Source organism: Rhipicephalus microplus, chromosome 1, assembly GCF_043290135.1.
Source record: "Rhipicephalus microplus isolate Deutch F79 chromosome 1, USDA_Rmic, whole genome shotgun sequence".
In the NCBI taxonomy this organism is placed as follows: domain Eukaryota; kingdom Metazoa; phylum Arthropoda; class Arachnida; order Ixodida; family Ixodidae; genus Rhipicephalus; species Rhipicephalus microplus.
This window is the reverse complement of record NC_134700.1, coordinates 219,835,481-219,856,050: the sequence shown is the minus strand read 5'-3', so window position 1 is coordinate 219,856,050 and position 20,570 is coordinate 219,835,481. Positions and strand designations below refer to the sequence as shown.

Sequence of the window (20,570 nt, the reverse complement as noted above, 5' to 3'; positions counted from 1 at the left end):
CACGCACGCTATCTCTGTGGGAATCGGTGCACAGCTCGTACACCCCTCTACTTGCTGTGCTCAATGTTTTTAAAGAGACCTGGAGCAGCCATATTATCCTACAACAGCATTTTGTAGAGTTACGCAAGATCGAACCCAAAAGAGTTGACAGCCAGCGTTACTTCATATAACATTACAATTTGCTGCTACCATGTTCACTGCTTCGCCCCAACAGTGAAACTGAGGCTTTGTGCAGCTATTCTCACCATAATCACGCAGCCGCAGTTGACACCATGCGTATGAGTACGCATAGACACCACAAGAAAAGGAGCCTGGATATAGTACCTGGTAATGAGGGGCTAGGTAAGATTTCCAGCTTGTGTGCCGTTAGTCACGGGTTAGGCAAGTCTGATACATAATAAAATTATTTGACAGCGCAAAGTACAGCGTAATGCATATTTAGAGACATAGGCAAACCAGTACCAGGATTGCTGGCGCGCGTGCGGTCACGACTGGCTTCAGGAAACTGCTTGCATACCCATCCATGAGCTGTGCTCTTAACGCGAAGAGGCTGCACGAGGACTGCTTCTCTCCCTGGAGCAGCCATATTCCCTCACATCAGCATTCTGTTATGCGACAATGGACCTAACAGACTTAGCAGCTAGCCTCGCTTCATACAATATTAGTTTGTTACCATCACATTCATTGCTTCACCTTGCGGTAAAACTGATATTTTCCCCCCTCTTCCTCTCTCTGTCTTGCTGTTCTTTATACCTCTTTCTTGCATGTTTATTTCTACCTTTTTCTATGCACTTCTATCTTTTATTCCCTTTTCTTTTTTTTTTCCCCTTTTCCTTTCTATCACTTTCTTCCTCTCTCTCTCTCTTTTTCACTTGTTATTTTTCATTTGAAACTAGCACTTGCTATACACTGTAGAGGGGCTTGCGCAATTCTTGTGATGCATACCCACCTACGGAGTATTGCACAACATCCGCACAAGTTAACATCATCTTAAACACCTTCAATTCAAAGAGAATGACGCGAGCACATGCTGGTTCATGATTACACCAGAGCACAAGTAACCAATAGCCTAAACAGCCACGCTGTTAAAAGCAGCGAATTGTCCAGTACATACGTTGAGATGCCGTCAATGGCAACAAAGGCTAGCTTGTACTCATTTATCCGCAGCATCATCTGCAGACATCGGGCCACAGACTGGATGTAGTCGTTGTTCTGGAGGCAACAAAGAAAGGACAGTAGACAACTATGTGTAAGCATCATAATTAGCTAGCAATCCGAGTACAATAAAGAAAGGAGGAAGAAATATGAGTAAAACAAGCAAAGATAGGTATATAATATGTGAAGATGCTATCACCTCCCGTAAAGTCATTTGCACCTCGTGGCACACACGTCTCGCAGATAAGCCGCATTTACGAATAACAGCCGTCAGGTGGGAGGTGGCACAGCACTCACATGCGATTTTCAACATTATCACCGTTATTGCAGGTGCGGAAGCGCTAGCAATGGTGTCTAACGGCGAGGTAGGTGGATGGACAAAAAAGATTGGAGAGTCTCTTTGGTGTGTGGCAGCTGGCGCGAATGATCGCCTTCCCACATTGGGTTCGTGGGTACAGCGCCGCAGGCCGTTTCCCGTAGATCTCGTAGCGAGTAGAGTGTTGGCGGATGCCGCCTTGTAGTAGTAGCAGCAGTAGTAATTTTATTTTATTTCTTGAAATGCAAAAAAAGGATACTGATGCAAAAGGCATTTCATATGCCTGACAAAGGCCTTTGCATTTGTGTTTGTTCTTATGTTTGATTGAGTGGATTGGAATATTGCGGGAGGTTGTGTTTTAGCGTGTCACTAGTGACGTATGCGATTCAGCTGATGATATCGTCATTGTAAAAGCAGTTAAATGTGTTGTTTTATTCGGTCTGAGCACTCCGACCGTGTCTGCATATATGTTTATACGGCATGAATAGATGATAATTAAAAAAGTGAACTTTTTCTAACACTAGGCCTTCCATTCATATGCGCTGTATGACAAGACAGCATCAAAAACAAGAGAACAAGATGGTGATGCTCTGCCCTCCCCCACACATACGCAGGCACATATACAGTGCTTATTATGTAATCACCATGCTGAAGATTATCCAGGTAAACGGCACATGTGGTGCCATGCTTTTGCCCAGCCCCCATTCACTGTGCTTTTGGTCATGCTGCTGAAATAATGCCAGAGAAAGCACAAAAATACAATTTTTCTGGGCCTTCTGTACCAGCGAGCCAGTTCAAACAGTTGTAGTTCTCTGCGAGATGCCAAAAGTCCCAAACAGAACAAAAGGTGAAAAAGTGCAAAATTTAAAAAAAACAAGTCCACAATTACTCTATCATACTGTGTAGCGTACCCGACTGTCTTGATGCTCCATTTGCATGACATTTGTGATGATGCCATACCAAAAAGTTCCATATAGTAAATAAACATATTCCATCTCCTGCTGCTTAATACACAAGCGGCTCATGCATCTATAGAAGCTCAGTGCCTGGAAGTGTCATGTGGCAATGTTGTTTTGTGTTAATGTGTAGAAAAGAATATGACCATGAATAATGTAATCTTGTAGTAACCACAATAACAGTACTCTGACAGTTGAAGAAGTATATTTGCTTGCAACAAGTAAAATTCATCGAGCCTGTGAGAATGTAAGAATAAGCTGTGTATGACTTGACAAGGAAACAGTGCTCTTGCTTTCCTACAGTGAGGCAATGGTGGATCCCCAATGTTATCAAGTTTCAAAACATGTAGTTTGAAAGGTCCGCATCTGGTATGAAGTTTGGCTACACGTTCCAGTAAATCAGACTACCTAAAGCCCAGCTGAAGTTCCGAGACAGATGGTGCAGCATTGCAGTGCACGACACTAGAGCTTATTGATGAAGTTCTCTTGGTAAAAATTCTAAGGGCATGTTCGAGTAGTCACCTTCAAATGCCCCTAGGTGCACAGTTCGATTCATAATATAAAGCACTCTGAACCATTTTGCATGGTTCATTCAGAATTCTAGTATCTATTTTGAGCCCTCTAAAGCACAGTCACCTTCGATATAAGAGTATGACCGAGAATCGGCAATCTCGATCACATGGCAATTTGGACATTACTGAGAACGGGCCGTACATTTGGCTGGGGCGAGCATTCTAAGGCTCTGTTATCGGGAGGGCTTCAAGACTGAGTGCAGTAGCAATCAGTCCAATGTACCATCAATTTCGATCATTAAACGTATTCTGGAAGTGTAGTATAAAAGTTTTTCAGTTAATCAATCAGTCCACAAGTTTTACATCAGTGCACCCACCGGCATGCGAAGTTGGTCCTTGAGCCAGGTGAGGTAATGCTGCAAGTCAGAACCCTCCATCAGCTCTCGACTCCAGCAAGCAATCTTGGCAATGATGCGACTTGTCTGGTTTCACAAAAAAAATATATTATTAAATTTACAAACAAATTGGGTGCATCGAGATCCAATGCAACATTGTGTTTATTTAGACTTAAACGGCAACACACTTTCCGTTACAATAAACCTTAATGGCATATGCCCAATGCAAAAAGTCTCATCTCAGTGTACAACAAGTATGGATGCTGTAACCTTGCTTCCACACATTCCCTTTACTACCCAAAGATGAATGCGAAGGAGCATTAAGTTCAATTTTTTTTCCCACATCCCCGCATGAATTAGAGGCTGGGAAAAAAAATACTGCAAGTATAATCACAATTGTTGAAGTTCAACATCACAAAACCGTAGTACGGTTATGAGGGACGCCTTAGCGGAGGCCTCTAGAAATTTCGACCATCTGGTGTTCCTTATTGTGAACATAAATTTAAATACACGTGCCTATAGCATTTGTCCCCCATAGAACGTCAGCCACGGCAGCTGGGATTCAGTTCTGAAAGCTTCTGGTGAGCAGTCAAGCACCACAACCACTAGACAACTGCGGCGGGCAAGACAGCGTGTCTTCCCATTTTGCGATAAGCACTTGTGCTGGTGAGAGCCAAACCTTCACGTGAAAACTTCTTTGAAGGTGATGTGTTGAAGTTCAGCCACAGATGCCCTTATTCATATGTCAGCAAATTACTATGAGCAGCACTAAGAGAGAATGTTTTAGCATTGCCACACCTGTGTCCATACTACAAGGAAGAATACGCCTTCACCAGTGCCACGAAATGCCCTCATCAAAATGTAGCATCATGGTCGATATCAAATCTAAAACCTTAACATTAGCCACATAACGCCATAGTCACTGGGTTACTACAATGAGTTGAAATCATCCGCATGCTGCAGTATCTTGCACAATGCCTACCATGTTGACAATGAAGCCATCTGGTCGATTCAGCAAGTTCAGAAACTGGGTCCAGACAGACTCCTTTTTCTTGCGACAATACTCCTTGAAGATCTCCACCCTTGACTTGTCCTCCTGCAAAGTGAAAAGGTCGTGTAATGTTTGCAGGTAAAACGAAAAGGCCCTCACCAGACGAAAGATAAACCAGTTCCTCGAGAGAAATCGAAAGTGACGTGAAGACCAAGAGCAATGCTTCAGCAACAAAGCTGCAATTTATTTTACTACTTTTGTCATCTAAGAAGCCTGATGCTGCATGTGTGCAGTGCAACTCCAAAACCAGAACCAGTCATGCGGTCATACACAGCTTTCTTTTATTATTGAGGTTGTTCACATAACGTGCAAACATACCAGGTACCAATAATCATTACTCACTGCAATAGTCAACTAGTATGCAGTATAACAGCACTTCATGCAAAAAAGAAGAGTGAGGAGATTAAAGCCTGGAAATTACCATAATTTCTCTAATCTAACGCACACCTTTTTTGCGGTTAAGCGAGTTCATAAATCGCACGCGCGTTAGAATCGAGTAAGAAAAAAAAAATGAATACAGTCATTCTATTGCCATCGGCATTTCCAAAATGGCCGCCCCCTACGTGCGTCGGCATGGTGCGACGGCCTTTTCTGCCTATGTGTTTTTTATGTGCGGCACTTCGTACGTGTGCTGAGGAGTTCGTCATCTTGTAGTGCATTAGCATCGACGGCATGGAAGGGCCAACTCCAAAAACTTGAGTGCACCACGATGCCCCTTTTAAAAGAAAAGTCATCGCGTGTAGAGAAACGGACGGAAATCGGGCCGCATCGCGGTCGTTCGGAGTTCCCGAAACCTGCGTGCGGGACTGGCGGAAACAAAAGCAGAAGGTTGTCAACAGCAAAGCTTCACACAAAGGCTTCAGTGGACCACAGCAGGGTCTGTTTCCGCAAATTGAAGAGCTGCTCGGCGAGTATGTGCTTGAGCAGCGAGCGGCACAGCGGCCCGTGACGACAGAACTGCTCCAAGCGCGGGCTATGCAGTTAGCCTTAGAAAAAGGTCTAATGCAGAGCCAGTTTAAAGCGAGCAGGTGCTGGCTAACTAACTTTATGAAGAGGAAAGGCTTTTCCCTCCGAAGGCAAACGGGCATATGTGAAAAGTTTCTGGAAAGTAAAAGTACGATGAAAAGCTTCACAGTTTTCAGAGGTTCGTCCTAAACTTGCGGCACAACAACGGCTACCTGCTTGGGCAAATCGGGAATGCCGATCAGACGCCTCTTTACTTCGACATGCCTGGCACCTCTACCGTCGAGAAGAAAGGGGCGAAGCAAGTTCGTGTGCTTACATTGGTCCACGGTAAAACTACAGTGACGGCAATGCTGTGTTACACTTTAGATGGTCACAAGCTTCCCCCGTACCTCATATTTAAATGGAAGACGCTCTCGAAAGGAGTCGTTTTTTCGAGTGGTGTGATCGTGCTGGCCAACGAGAAAAATGGGTGCACATTGCAATCGATGTCTTACTTTTTTTTTTTTTCCGTCGTGGAAACCGGGTGCGCGTGAAAATCGAGGGCGCGGTATAATCGAGTAAATGCGGTAGAAGTCTGCGACAAGAACTACCTGAAGCATCTCATCAATCAAGATGAGAATGTACTGGATGGTCTGGTCTCTTGAGATGTGACCCAGCATGTTGAAGAAGGTCTTGGCTGACTGCAGCCGCTGCTGTTTGAGCAGGTTGGCCCTGCTCTCAGGTGTTGTCGACTGGTCCAGTGCAACAATGAAGTTGTAGTCCTCTTGCGTTATCATCTGGCTCCTGCACGATGAATGATGTAGCCAGATACAATGTACACATGATGATATGGCATGCAACGTCATGTATTTTGTGTGAAGAACCAGTGCACCTGCTTTATCCAAGACACACTAAGGACACAGCAAAGGCTATGTGCACCACATGTACAGACAAAAATGGTTGATCACTGTTGTACGAAATGACATGTGTCATCTTAATCATAGTTTCTTAAATTTACACTAGAGGGAACTTTGGCGCTAGTGTCTATGGGAGCTGCAACGCATGGCACTTCTGTGATCATGGGAATTATGGGTAGTACGATGATTTGCCTAGTTTTCATGCTTTACGTTTCTTTTGGCTTTGCGTGGCTTGAAGCTGCTTTGTCATAAAACAACAATCTGCAAATTTTCAGCAGTGGCTTACTATATTTCAAATCAGATCACGAAGTTCAAACGAGTTCTTTTTTTTCTTCAAAACAAAACTGAAACCAGCAATAAACGAAGCCACAAGTGCAATTTGCCACCTGCAAGTACGAAGACAAGGCAAATCCGTGTTTTACCCATCATTCTCATGGTAGCTGAACGATCGCAGTGCCAGAGCCCCTGTAGTTAATTTTAGGAAACTGTGATTTTAGTAACGTGACAGTGGTGTGGGAGCAGTAATGGGTCACAAGAAAGTTCATGAAGTTACAATTTAACCAAATTGTCATTGGCCAGCATTCAATAGTAGCCGTGGTGGCCCGATGTTTACAGCAGCTCAATAGATACGGAGGATCTATTCACCTTTTTAGACATCTTTTATACTGATATACTGCATACGTGTTGAAATGTCTTTGTTTTTCACATTTTCTAAAACCAGTGAAAATTCTAAACTAATACAGGTACGTCCAAAACTGCTGCACTACATAGCAACACCAACCAGCAATACTGCAGCAAGCATACTTATGTACTGAAACTGTTTGCAAGCAATCATAAGTTTTCCCACATTGATTTTCACACAACGGGAAGCCAAGTCAGCAGATCTGGCTCGCCAAGATCTGTTTCCCGTGGCACTTCGCTCATCTAGCCAGCCATGGAGGCAGGCTAACTCACTTACATAAAAACTATGCACATTTTATTGAAAACTGCGTGCACGGCCCATGTAAAATGTGCAACTGGGAATCCAACTGGCTTCAACTAGTGACCGAGATCAGCTGGTTCCAGCTGTAGACCGACTAGTCCCAACAATAGAAGCAACTGGTTCCGCTTGGAAGCTGATGGTAAACCAAATGGCACCATAACCAGTTGTAGTGGACCCACTTGGAATCCAGCTGCAACCTTAACTATCTGGAGGTCCTGTAGTGTTAATATAACTTAATTAGGAATGAGTTTCAATGCATGCTCTTTTGCATTACTGAGAAGAGGCTAGAGCTATTTACTTTGCTACATATTGAAAATGCTGGTTCACCATATGCAATTCGGCATATTCTAGTGTTTTGTCTGAAACATGCACATACGTCGTGCATTATTAGCGCTGGTCCATGCAACATGGCTCACGCCGCAACTGGGAACAATAATGCCACTACGGTGACTTGCCACCTATTCGAAGTACGTCCGCTTATTACTAAGGTGTGCATGGGATCTTCTCTTGCCGACACACATTGTACGACAAATCGAAACTGTGCCATATTTTACTCACTGTAGGTAGGACTGCCAATTGACCCTTTGTTGCCGTATTTCATTGGCTCTCTGATGAAGAACGCTGGTTGCAGCCACCACACCTGAAGATAAATAATCAAAAGTCGGTTTTAAAATAGTACCAGCTCGCTTACGCCAAATGGAACTCGCGATTGCACATAGGAGGTTTGGAAGCGCGACTAACTGCAGCAACAAACTATGTAGAATCAGACACTCCCATTATGTCTACAAATGTCCCGTAGCTACCAAAAAACATAACCGTAACGTAACAGAAAGTAACCTATGTACCGAAACCAAGCTGAGGTGGAAATCAAGAGTTCGCAAAACGCGATAAAACGATTTATTTAGTGTGTGTAGAATGGACGACAGACATAATATGAAAGCGAATATGTTCCCGGCGCATAGCGACAGTGAATATCACGCGAACGAAACAATCGCAGACACAGAACGGAGCGTTCATGCGCCTATTCGCGGTTGCATTGCCGACAGCAGCACAGCAAGACGGCGCTCGTCAAACGGAAACGAACGCACCGGCGATAATTATCGTCCAGAAGAAAAAAAATTACTAACCTCCTTTTTCGAAATCATCGGGCAAACCCGTCAGAACGGAGCCAATATCCGCGCTCAGAGACATATTTTGCGACAGGTAGCGGAGACGGCAGCAGCAGACGTCACGTGAGAAGACACCGATGCGGCACACCCCGCAATGGGGCAAAAAATCGAGAAGTAGGCGGACAGCGCTGAATTCTAAGCCCGCCTGTTGCCTCCGCGTAACACGGTCAACAGTAAGGGCGATAAACAGTCCACTAAACGTGACCTCTAAATGCGAGATCGCAAGAAACACACAGGAATCAACACGACTGGCGCACAGAGACTGGCGACTATCCGGCGAGCATCTCCGTGTGTCGCATCAATCGGCTGTGATGCGCTAACTATTCTACTATGTAATAGTGAAGACTTTAAAGGCAATGCATACTGCGATTGTTTATGTAGTTTGATATTTTTTGCGTCTTTTCAAACAATGCGTCGTTTTGGGCGCGGAATTGTTCCAGCTATCACCGCTGTAGGTCGCGAGGGTCATTTTAAGCGCGAGATTCAAAAACTCGCAGCATGTCTTGCTCAGAAATACTTCACGGGTTCACCCTTGACTCATGCTGTGTTAAGACTTCTTACCCGCAAGGTCTTGCGAAAGTTTTTCGCACGAGTTTAGGCATCGTACATTTTCTGACATTCAGTTATCTTCGTGAGATCACATTATCGACCCATAACGCGCCTGTTTACTTGGATTTAGGTGTGTTCAGGTGGTTGACATTTTCGGAGCCCTCCGCTACGACTTGCCTCATAAAGTATACCGCAATTACAGCACGTATATCTGCCAAAATAAAAACAAACTTGTTATAGTATACAAACTATGCATACTCGTCGCTGTGTGCCTTCATTATGGTAGAAGGCTGGTGTGGACTCGCCCCCTGCCAACCACGTACCACTTCACATCGCAAGCTTTACTCAGACCAAGTCAGCGGCTGCATATTATTGAGAAAACTAACCACATATCAATGAACCATGAACATACATTAAACTGCACAGAGCATAGAAAACTCACAATCATGAAATTTTCTGTTATAACGATGGTAAGCTTACTTTGTGTGCCTCTCTCTCTTAAACGAAAAAACAACTCGCAAAAAGAAAGTCGCGTCTGCACGCAAAAAGAGACGTGTCCTTGTTCAGACAGGACCAGGCATTTTAATTCACTCAAGAACAATTTTTTTGAACTTGTTCATAACTGGTAATTTACAAACTGGACTTACCATGATGGGTGGTCGGGTTCCCACAAGCGCGTATCTCGGAATTGGAACACCTAGCGCTTTCCCACAATTCCACTCAAGAGACGACGCTTCATACTGCTGTCCCTAATATACTGTTCATGAAGAGCTCCAAAATGTCCCAGAATATTTGAGCCGCTTCCCTCTGTCCACCACTAAGATAGATCCACTTCCTGGAGCTGGATATACTTTAACGCCTCATAACAATCACCACCCCGAAGAAACTCGCTCGCGTCTTGTCGCGCGTGTACTTAATGGAGTACGCGACCAGCGCTGGCACGACAATATGGTAAACGATTCGATTACATAAGTGTATTTAAATTTCTAAACATTACCATGACCAGGAACACTAACAAATGACTGCATGGGGGTCTGAGAATGACAGTCTTGCACTAATACACATAGGAAAATACGAAATAGCAATTGGTGGTTTTCAGTACGCTATTCACGAACATAATGAGATACAGTTGGTTTGGCCCATGATAAAATGATTCAAGCCGAGTCAGGTACCGAGGAATTGAAAATGGCTGTAAATACAGACGGACAGCGCCGGTTCTCTGCAAAACAGGGGAGTAGCAAAGGGGTGGCACACTGGGCCCGTGCCTCCCTTCCCCTTCGAAATTGTTTCGCCATAAAAAACGTAGCACAATATGACCATTTATCTACCCCCTCCCTTCAGATAAAAAAGGTACCCCCCCCCCAAAAAAAATCCTGCTTATGCCCATGCTACAAAACAGTATACTATATGTGACAAACTACTAGAATGAAAAAAAAATAAAAAAATCCGTGAACAGGAGTTGTGTCGAACTGACGTCGGCTCGACACAACCACTGTTTACAGATTTTTTCTTCTGTTCTAGCGTTGAGGAAGACACGTTCTCTTGTCGAAACGTCGGCTCCACACAACCCCTCTTTACGGATTTTTTTTTTCATCGCAAGTTTCCATCTTCCCCTTCCTGTCGTTTTTTTTTTAAATACTACCGGAAGTAAGACGCAACTCAAAGATTCTGCTGCTGCAATGAGCGCCCACACAAAAGACAGCAGGGAGATCCGCGTTCCACTTACGTTCGTTCGCGTTGTCAGCCCCCGAAGCAGCTTGAGGAGCGTGCATGGCGTTCGTCGAGCTTCCGGAAGGGCTTCCCACCAGCAAGTTTAGGGTGGACTTTAAGAGCGAGCTGAGTGTGGACCGGAGAATCGTGAAGCTGGTCGAAGAGTCAATCAACTGGACAGAATAAAACCTTGTATCCGTGGCACCCTACCCGAGTTTGGAGTTATACTGTATACAGCGCGGCAGACCGGGGCGCCAGCCGTCTTCTTCTGCTTCGTCGTCGCCGCGTGCACAGCTGGCGCGTGCCTTGCTTGCTTGCTCGTGCCTATGCTTAGCTCGTATACCCACTACCGGGGATCGGCCATTAAAATGGTGGTTAATAAATGGGGGGGACTTAGAAGTTAGATAAAGGAAAATGAAGTTTGATTGATTGATTTGTGGGGTTTAACGTCCCAAAACCACCATATGATTATGAGAGACGCCGTAGTGGAGGGCTCCGGAAAATCCGAATCTGAGCACACGGGCCTACGACATTTCCGCCTCCATCGGAAATGCAGCCGCCGCAGCCGGGATTTGAACCCGCGACCTGCGGGTCAGCAGTCGAGTACCTTAGCCACTAGACCACCGCGGCGGGGCGGGAAAATGAAGTAATTGGTCATCTAGAGTTCTATATATTCTGGTTTATCGCATTCTTCTGCAATTTTTTCACGTTTTTTTCAAAGGAACATTATTATTGTTCCTATCCAATTTCTCTTTATTTTATTTTTTAGCAAGCGTTGTAAAAAACGATCTATTATGAGGTACAGTGTGGCCAATCCCCCAAGTGGGTATGAGCCAAGATCTCCTAGGAGACAAGACAAGACAAGACGATCCCGATGCCCGCAAACACTTTCTTCGACCTCGTCCGTCTTCATAGAGTCAGTTTTGTTCGTTTGCTTTCTATGGCCATATCGCACTGACTTCAGGTAGCGCGACAGTACGCTGTTGCCTCTACAAAATTTTGCGACACATTCTCAAGTTCTCAGTGATCGTATATCTCACCAGTTCTGTCCACCTGCAGCACTTCGTTGGCCGGCTAAGCCGTCACAATGTTTTTGCCTTGGTGAAGCAGGTTGTGCTCGAAGTTAGCGTTAAAAAGATGGGCGTGCTCATTGCTCGCTTTCCTTAGAATGTGGTCGTGCGTTTATCCAAATGCTTTTGCATTGGTTCGGCTGGCTCGGTCGATTCGCCCCAAAGAGGTTCTAAAATGTTTGCTGTAGTGGAAATTATTGCCCAGCAGTGAAGCCGCGTCCACCAAAATATGGTGGCTGCGGCGGCCATCTTAGCAGGGGAATGATAAGCCGTCGGCGTTCGGTGAACGAAACGGAGCGTTTTCCTGGCACACCCGACGAGTTTAATGTGGCAACGTTTTCGGGTACGATACCGCTTTAAGTGTGTTTTGTTACTAGTTTTCCTTATTAAGCCTCGAACTCTCGGCAAAATTTATTGGACGTCAAGTCACCAATAACCGTATGCATTATTTCACCGGGAACAAGTAAATTCTATCTTGTGATTAACGTACCGTTTGCACCAACCGATTACGGCCTGTTGATCTCTTCGTTGGTACCACCAGAAAATAGCTTGTTTCCGAGAAATTTAGAAGGCAGAAGCTCGCTTCACTTTTGCTGGCAAGGCTTTGCAAGAGCTTTCACTCCAGCATATTTTTTTCAGACCTAATTGATTCGACCAAAAAACGCCTCTTCTATAGGAGGTGCTGACCCGAAGCAGTCGTCACAAATGGTTTTGAGTAGAAAGCCTCCATGTGCGCGCCGCGTCCGGAGGCGGAGCGCGCATCAAGGCTCTCTAGTCTCGATAGGTCAAAGACGTCTGAACGCTAGCTTTACACATTGATTCAAACCTCCAACTCGTCTTTCTTCTATTCTTTTATCACACCTACTCAATTCGCGGTGGCGCTAAGCCGCACTTTTCGTTGAAGTTACTCTGCAGAAGCCTTATACAATAAGCCTACATTTTATGAGTTGCAGAAAATAGCAGAAATACGTCCGTGAAGTCTTGGTGTACCCCGCATTCACCAACTTCGTGTTAATACATGTTATATACTTATGAGAATGCCTAACATTGTCACAGTCACGGCCGTTCAATCTTCCCTCCCAGGGCATGCCACAGTAAACGTAAACCCCTTTCGGTAAAAGAGGAAGGCTTTTCCGCATATTGTGTCTTATATAGAAAAAGCCAGCTTTACAGGCATCCGTCACACACGTTTGGACACATTCAAAATTTTGTGTTCTCATGCAAACAGTTTTATTGCGATAGCAATTATATCACAGTCTTGGCTGTTTTTCTTTCGTCGCCACCATCATTCCCCGTATATGTATACGTATCTATATGCATGAAAACTCAAGAAATAAAAAAATGCCGCCCGCGCTCGGCGCCCAGCTCGTCACGATGCGCCGATGCGCGCTTATCTCCCCCGCGTACTTTGCTTCGTGAATGGGTGCTTGTGGGCGTGCGCTTATCCTTCGGTGGGGATAATTGTGTGCCTTCGACTATCACCGGAACGATTGCGTTAGTTGCCAGGCCCACGAAGGTCACATTGCTACGCTGCACAGGCCCCGTTAGCGAAAACAGCACGGTTTTAATACACAGCGAAGTATAACAACTGGGACACTTGTTAGTTCAAACTCATATCTGTACCTGTGTTTACGTTTCGTACGTCCTTTTTGTTTAAACAGCACGTTAAGTGTCGAGCGGCAAACGTTGTTATTCCGCTCTCGTCCTGTGTATGTTGTTTTCGTGCGCCATTTGCGCGTGAGCAGTGTGCTGCACGTTTTGATCTGCTTGCTGTTCTAAGCTTTACATTCCAAGTTGTTGCTATCGCATTCATTGCTTCACCTTTGCGGCGAAACTGTGACTTTTTGTATGAAATCGATGAAATATTGTTTGTGCCGACTTCTCAGGCACAACACTGTCCGTCAGATTTATGTAAACGTTGCCAGTGTTGAACGAAGCTTCAGCGGTGAACGACACGCAGACGCATTCGAGTTCAATAAGGTTGACAGCTGGGCTAGTTGGTGACTGACCATTGTAGCGTATCGTGAAGTGGCGCACTTTAAACGGTGACAAAAAGGAACGAGAAGGACGTGGCACTATCACTTGATTATGCGCAGAAATTTGTTCTTTGATAAGGATGCGTCGACTGTTAATTCATTTCTGTGTCACCCGGAGTTGCGTGTGTGCATACATAAAAAAAGTATACTTTCTGAAAGAAGTTTAGTTACGAGCAGCCAGCGTCGTGTCCTTCTAGTTCCTTTTGTTTCCGTTCGAAGTGCGCTACTTTCCCGTATTGTATAATGACGTAGTCAACTGATAAAATGCCTGCAGGTGTGGTCAGGTTGTGCTGGCGATGCAGGATGCTGGCCAAATGGGAGTAGTTGTGGAGGGAGTAGTTGTGTATTGAAAGACGTGCACGCGAAAAACCACTGTCACTCTTCCGTTGCTTTTGAAATTTATTTACACTAGGTTCCTTACCGCATTGTGCAACATCGCTGTGGTCGGGAACAATATAACAAGTCCGGAAACGCCACGCTCACACGACCGAAACGCGGCAGCCGATCACCTCCCCGACTAATGAAATAGCCTTACTTATCCTGTTATCCTGTTGAACTTTACTTATCCTGTTGAACATTGTACCCTATCTTGTTACTTGTCCCCCCTTATGTAATGCCTTCGGGCCTTTAAGGGCGAAATAAATGAAATGAAATGAAGCCCCACTCGTGGGTACAACGTTGTCTGATGGCGCGGGATCACCAAGCGTCCTGCTTATGGCGTCATTCTTGAGCGCGTGCCCATTAATGCAGGCTTGTGTCCACCTTTTAGGAAGACATGCCGCAGACTTCTTAGTTGTGACCGACCAAGGTATGAATTTAGCAGGGGATTAAAGACCTTGAACAACACCTATTTTTATCGTTTTTCCTCGGTGAAGTTCCCCCATTCATACGAATTGGGGGATGGGGGTGCTAGCCCTAACCCACCCCTAGTTAGTGATGCCTAGTTAGTGATGTCGCTGATTTCGGCCAGGCAGTGGGGAGGGATGTGTGTGTATATGATATGAGATGAGTAGAACATTTTGCTTTATGCTGTCTACATTCATAGGCAGACCCGATGTGCTCGCACCTCCTGAACTCGTTCCGCAATATTCCATGCGGTTCGAATACGATGCTTGCGGGTGCCCACGGCAGGACACATAAAGGGTAGGTCTAACTATAGTTGTGTTTTCAACTAAGGCAGAAAACGAACAGAAAGCAAACTTCTCTCAAAAGGCACTTGACCGCATTCATCACACTACCAGCAGCTTTGCTCCGGCCCGCATTGGAGGATAAAGTTGACAAGCTCAACGAATAAACGAACCCACGACAAGCGTGGAAAGTTTCCGCAATGCATGCATGCATTCACCGTGAATCCGTGTTTCACAAAGAGGTTTCAGATAATGCGTACCAAAAGATAAATTAGTTGTCGAATCACGTGAGCCCTCATGCAATTACAGCATTGCTTTCTGCAGAGACTGACAGTGCACAGTGAGGTCTTACCCTTTGGGCACACGCCTCGACGATGTCTACAGCCACGGTTGTAATCATTGCGCTGCTTAATGTTTTGTCCGTACACTCATCGGATGATGTCTTATCGAATGAGGTAAGCACACTAAGTTATACCTCAAGGTTTATCACGCATGTGCACACTTAGCTTGCCACTTGTGAACTGTATCCCAGCGTATGGCGTTTTTCGCGATGACGCCCATGTGCGAAAGAAGAACATACAAGTATACGACTTTTGTATCTTCGGCGTGCTAATAATCATAATAATAAGAATAATAGTAATAGTACTGATGGCTTGAGTTTTACATTACAAAAACCATGATGTGGCCCTGAGGGGCGCCGTAGTCAAGGGCTCCGGAAATCGTTACCATCTGGCGTTCTTTGACGTGCACCTTTATAAAGGTGCACAGGCCTCGTACATTTCACCTCCGTCTAAGTCCGGCCGGCGGGGCCGGAGTCGATCCCACGAACTTCAGGTGGGTAGTCGAGTATCACAACCATTAGGCCGCCATGATGATTGACGTGTTAGTATTATAACTTCGAATAACTAAGTAACAGGAAGGGGGCTGGCTGTGACCTGTTGTTTGCATTCTATGTGGTTCTAGCCAAGCAAACCGATGAAGCTATGTGTGAGAGATTTTTTTTTTTTTGGCGCACCGTATCTTTCGTAGCAGTGTAACTGCGTTAGCATCCCGTCGATTGATTGGCTATGCAAGGAGGCAGACTTTCTCGAAAGGTCATTTGGATGGCTAAAGTCGATACCGGCGTTGGTGTTATACTGTACATGACTTGTTTAGCGTTGCACGTCATTCTTATATAAATGCATGAGAACAATGAAATTTTTTTCTCACTGCAGCGGCCATGATTAAGTTTTTCACGTAAATCCTAAAATCTATAGTAACTGCAAACGTCTATTTTAAGCTTATACCTCGTCAACGTTTAGAAAAAAAATCCCTGCAAGTTTTGAAATAAGAATAAGTGTCATGTTCGAAACTCTCAACTAAGTAAAATAAACGACATCGAAACTCAATTAGCTGTTTTTAATAGTTCATATGAATCAAGAAAATCTGATATGTTGCCTTGAAATATACCTAAAAAAACATAAAGAGAGCAGAATGGGTCAGGGAACAAACTGGGGTTTAGGATATCATAGCTGAAATCAAGAAGAAGAAATGGACATGGGCCGGGCACCTAGCGCGTAGGCAGGATAACCGGTGGTCATCAAGGGTAACTGACTAGATTCTCAGAGAATGCGAACGCACGAGGGGGAGACATAAAGTTAGGTGGGCCGACGAGATTGAAAAGTTCGCAGGTATAACGTGGTAGCGGAAAGCACAAGAGCGGGTTGATTAGCGGATCATGTAAGAGGCCTTTGCCCTGCAGTGGGCGTAGCCAGTCTGCTGCTGATGATGATGATAATGCCTACGGTTCTTGCGTATATATGTATTGATTGATTGATATGTGGGGTTTAACGTCCCCAAACCACCATATGATTATGAAAGACGCCGTAGTGGAGGGCTCCGGAGATTTCGACCACCTGAGGTTCTTTTAACGTACACCTAAATCTGAGCACACGAGCCTATAATAAGTGTACATAACAATTTAACATGAGCAACATACTCTTATTGGGCATTTGTCCGCAGCAGATCCTATTAATTCCCTTCATTCACGTGCCATATTTAAACACTACATGTCCGCCCCGCCGCGGTGGTCTAGTGGCTAAGGTACTCGGCTGCTGACACGCAGGTCTCGGGTTCGATTCCCGGCTGCGGCGGCTGCATTTCCGATGGAGGCGGAAATGTTGTAGGCCCGTGTGCTCAGATTTGGGTGCACATTAAAGAACCCCAGGTGGTCAAAATTTCCGGAGCCCTCCACTACGGCGTCTCTCATAATCAAATGGTGGTTTTGGGACGTTAAACCCCACAAATCAATCAATCAAACACTACATGTCGCTTGCGCAGTGGGACACGCTAGAAAACAGCCGCCTCGACCTGTCATCGCAAGGCCTGACGCTCATCGATGGCGACATAGCGGTGCGCACCACGGAGTGGCTAGACATGATTGCAAGCGCCAATGCCACCGACGCGTCCGTCAAAGACGGCGATCATCATCAACGCAAGGCCGTGCCTTTCATCTGGAGGCGATGGCCCCGCAGGACTGTATACTACGACTTCCACTCGTGTGAGCATGTATTATAAATACGCACTTTACTGAAGGTGTCACTATACTTGTACATATCGTCCTCTTCTTCGCACACCACAGCGCAGCGATTGCCGCAACCCAGCGCAACGATATGCATGGGTGCATGAGTATAAAGGGGACACTGCTTATGTATATGAAGGGTTGCATGAGTTACTAAAGGTGACACAGATTTTGCACGCAAGTATAAGTGCATGGACTACCAAAGGTGACATTGCTTTTGTCCTCAGGAATGGGTGAATGAGTCACTGAGATGACACCGATTGTGCACACATTCATGGGTTTATTTAAGATGACCCTGGCACTGTACACATGTAGGGCTGCACGAGTTACTAAAAGTGGCACTGCTTATGTACACATGTATCAGTGCACGAGTAACTAAAGGCGTTAAATACTGAAAATGGTAGCTTTTGGTTACCCTGGACGCCACGTGTTCTGTCATAGTTCGTTTAAGCATCGGCAATTAATTAACAGATTGAGCAATTTGTACCACTATGGTAGGGATATTGCCGCGTAAGCTTTCTCACCGATATCTGCATTTAGCGTCGTTCTATGAAAGTGTCACACCAAAAATTCCTTGATATGCCAGAGTCGTGGTCACCCCGAAATTGTTCGTTAGCTCCAATCGTATTGCGTGTAAATATTAGCATGTACGTTGACGTGCGGGCTTGTCACGACTGTGCGCGAGACGCTCGCTCGAATTCAATCACTGACGACTCACGCTGGACACTCGTCGGGGCTCTAACACTCACCGTTACTGTTTGGGCATAACCAATCAGTTACGAACTGCTGTCACATTCTTGAGTGTGCTACAGTAATACCAACGTTCCCAAAAACGTTGAGTAATACTAACAATTTCGTCCCTTTGTCTTTGCTTCAAGCGTACTTAAGCGACAACAAGAAGTATGCCTTATAATGGGTCGTGGGTCCGTTTGGTCTTTTGTATTACTACCTCCCATCCCCCTCTTCCACTGTAACGTCCGTCCGATAAAAGTTCTGCTGATACTGAATGAGTGGATCGTTTCGATATATGGTAAAATGCTATGGAACTCGTAAAATCTTCTACCACTCAAGTGCAGCGCGTTCCGCGCTATAACAGAAATTGGTACACGCCATTCCACTGAATTCAAGCTGCACATGTGTTTCATAACAGGACAATGTCGCAACGCCTACGTACGACAGCGTACAAGGCCCTTAAAATGTAAAAAAAAAATAATGAGAAAATATATTACATTCACGCATCTGTTCCAAGGCAGCTGTGGGAGCATCATTCCTTCATGCACGGGAGGCACCTATATAACCTGCCACGTGACGCACATATACATTCTCTCCGCCGTTCAATGCAGGGAACAGCTGATGCACCAGCTGTGCGTTGGTCAAACATGAGCGGGCTGTGCATGCATGCTCGGGAGTCCTCGCCTTCCGCAACAAAACCAGATCCAGGACCGAGCGCATTCAGGCACACAAGGAAGTGAGAGAGGGCCCCTTGTTGTTAAAAGGGGCAGGACGAGGAGAAAATTAGTATGTACATGGCGCAAATTCGCGGAGGAGAAAATTAGTATGTACATGGCGCAAGCCCGAGCAACGGCAAACCAGGCCCAACATTTTTAAAGACGATAGTGTTTCTTAAGGACCTTCGACGCAAAAATTTTGGTCTGTCTGTTTGTCCACCCTTAACGGTACCCAAAACGACACCAAAGTGACCAAACGATGCTTCAAACGGCCGACCCCATCCACAGCGCCCACCAATATTGCTCAAGGTTCAGCGTTCATATTTGTGCGATTGTCAATTAAAAAGCAATTATTGCGCATATCTGAGGCACTATAACAACACGTCAATATTATGTATGTGTATTTTTTACTAGAAAGGCATACATAAGTAATCTTAAGGATCGTAGCCTTTATAACGCTGCGCTGGCCATGCAACGCTTGCACGAAACGGCAAGTGTTTCCAGCGGTTTGATAAGACGACACGGTGGTGGCACCTACCCGTCACCTTGCGTTCTACACCTTATCACCTCAGAGACTGGCGCGCATGGCGCGCGCCCCGTTTTCCAGGATGACTGCCTGATAGCGCTCATGTCTCACGTGTGACGTGACTTGATGCGCTTTTTCGCCTCCGCTGCACGCTCGAGGCACTCTAACGCAGCGCCTCCAAAATACCATTCACCAATTTTCTTGCACAGAACATCGAATAAACGTTGTGCTCACTCCCTCCAGGCACAAGAATTGTCTTTCCACGACATTTGCGGTGTAACATGCAGATACGGGGCCAATATTTTTATATAGAGATATTTTATGCTTTATTTATGTGCAATTTTTATCATTCGTTGTTTATAAGAAGTGACTCATAGCAATGGCAAGGAGAAATAAGTGTTGCTCTTCACTCAAACACTGACAATGCGCGAGAACTGGAATGGCTGAGCCATTCCTTTTCGCAATTGGGTGGGATTCTTTTTTCAAGTTCAAAAAAGAATACCACCCAATTACATCTGAATGCGAGGCACCCAAAGAACCACCGCACATAATTGCGGTATTGGTGCGCAATAATCACTGCGAGACTGAGAAAATCTAGGGACATATTCAGACGACAGGAAGTGACAACCTCTCGCACTGTACGCGCAACACCGCAAGAGCGAAAGAAAGAGAAAGAGAGAGAGAGAGAGAGAGAGAGAGACGGAAACGATGCTAATGGAATGAATGTGAATGACGCGGTCGCGCTGACGGGTAATTCCACGGGGAACAGGATTTCGTAGCGGTAAAAATGTAAGAAAACAGATATGCATTGCATAGTTCAGGCGCACAGTTGACCGCCAACCAATACTTCCGGTCCTGATGGGCGAAGGGCACAGTCCGTAGAACAGACCGAGATCACATTGCAGCTTGTGATGCAACACCGGAAGAGCTAGCTGGTGATGTCCTCCGCGATGTATGCTGATAGGAGCACAGAATATACCTCCTACATATACCTCTTGTGCGCTTTGTATCTGTCCCGTCACTCAGAATATATAATGTGAAAATCACTGACTCAACTACGACACAAGTTCGCAAAACGTGCTGCCCACAGTCCTTCGTTCCGTGAGCTTCTAGCACTTATGTAAAAGAGCCTAGAAGAAGAGTGGC

General features: G+C 45.4%; 2 protein-coding genes across 4 annotated transcripts in view; one reads left to right on the top strand and one right to left on the bottom strand.

Annotated features, from left to right (window-relative positions):
• Window positions 1–20,570, bottom strand: part of VhaSFD (V-type proton ATPase subunit VhaSFD) — a 36,039-nt gene that overhangs the window by 11,475 nt on the left and 3,994 nt on the right. The window contains exons 1-6 of one of the 2 annotated variants that reach the window (XM_037412478.2): window positions 8,357–8,672; window positions 7,788–7,869; window positions 5,942–6,134; window positions 4,317–4,430; window positions 3,317–3,421; window positions 1,115–1,212 (exon numbers count right to left, since the gene is read on the bottom strand). In XM_037412478.2, the coding sequence (XP_037268375.1) occupies window positions 1,115–1,212; window positions 3,317–3,421; window positions 4,317–4,430; window positions 5,942–6,134; window positions 7,788–7,869; window positions 8,357–8,420 (656 nt within the window). In that variant the 5' untranslated portion in view covers window positions 8,421–8,672. Of the gene's footprint in view, window positions 1–1,114; window positions 1,213–3,316; window positions 3,422–4,316; window positions 4,431–5,941; window positions 6,135–7,787; window positions 7,870–8,356; window positions 8,673–20,570 lie in introns of those variants that run through there. The other variant, XM_037412477.2, reaches the window with a different exon arrangement.
• LOC119166981 (blastula protease 10) overlaps window positions 15,240–20,570 on the top strand; it is a 64,257-nt gene continuing 58,926 nt past the window's right edge. For both annotated transcript variants that reach the window (XM_075891397.1, XM_075891399.1), the window contains exons 1-2: window positions 15,240–15,345; window positions 17,210–17,429. In XM_075891397.1, the coding sequence (XP_075747512.1) occupies window positions 15,265–15,345; window positions 17,210–17,429 (301 nt within the window). In that variant the 5' untranslated portion in view covers window positions 15,240–15,264. The remainder of the gene's footprint in view (window positions 15,346–17,209; window positions 17,430–20,570) is intronic.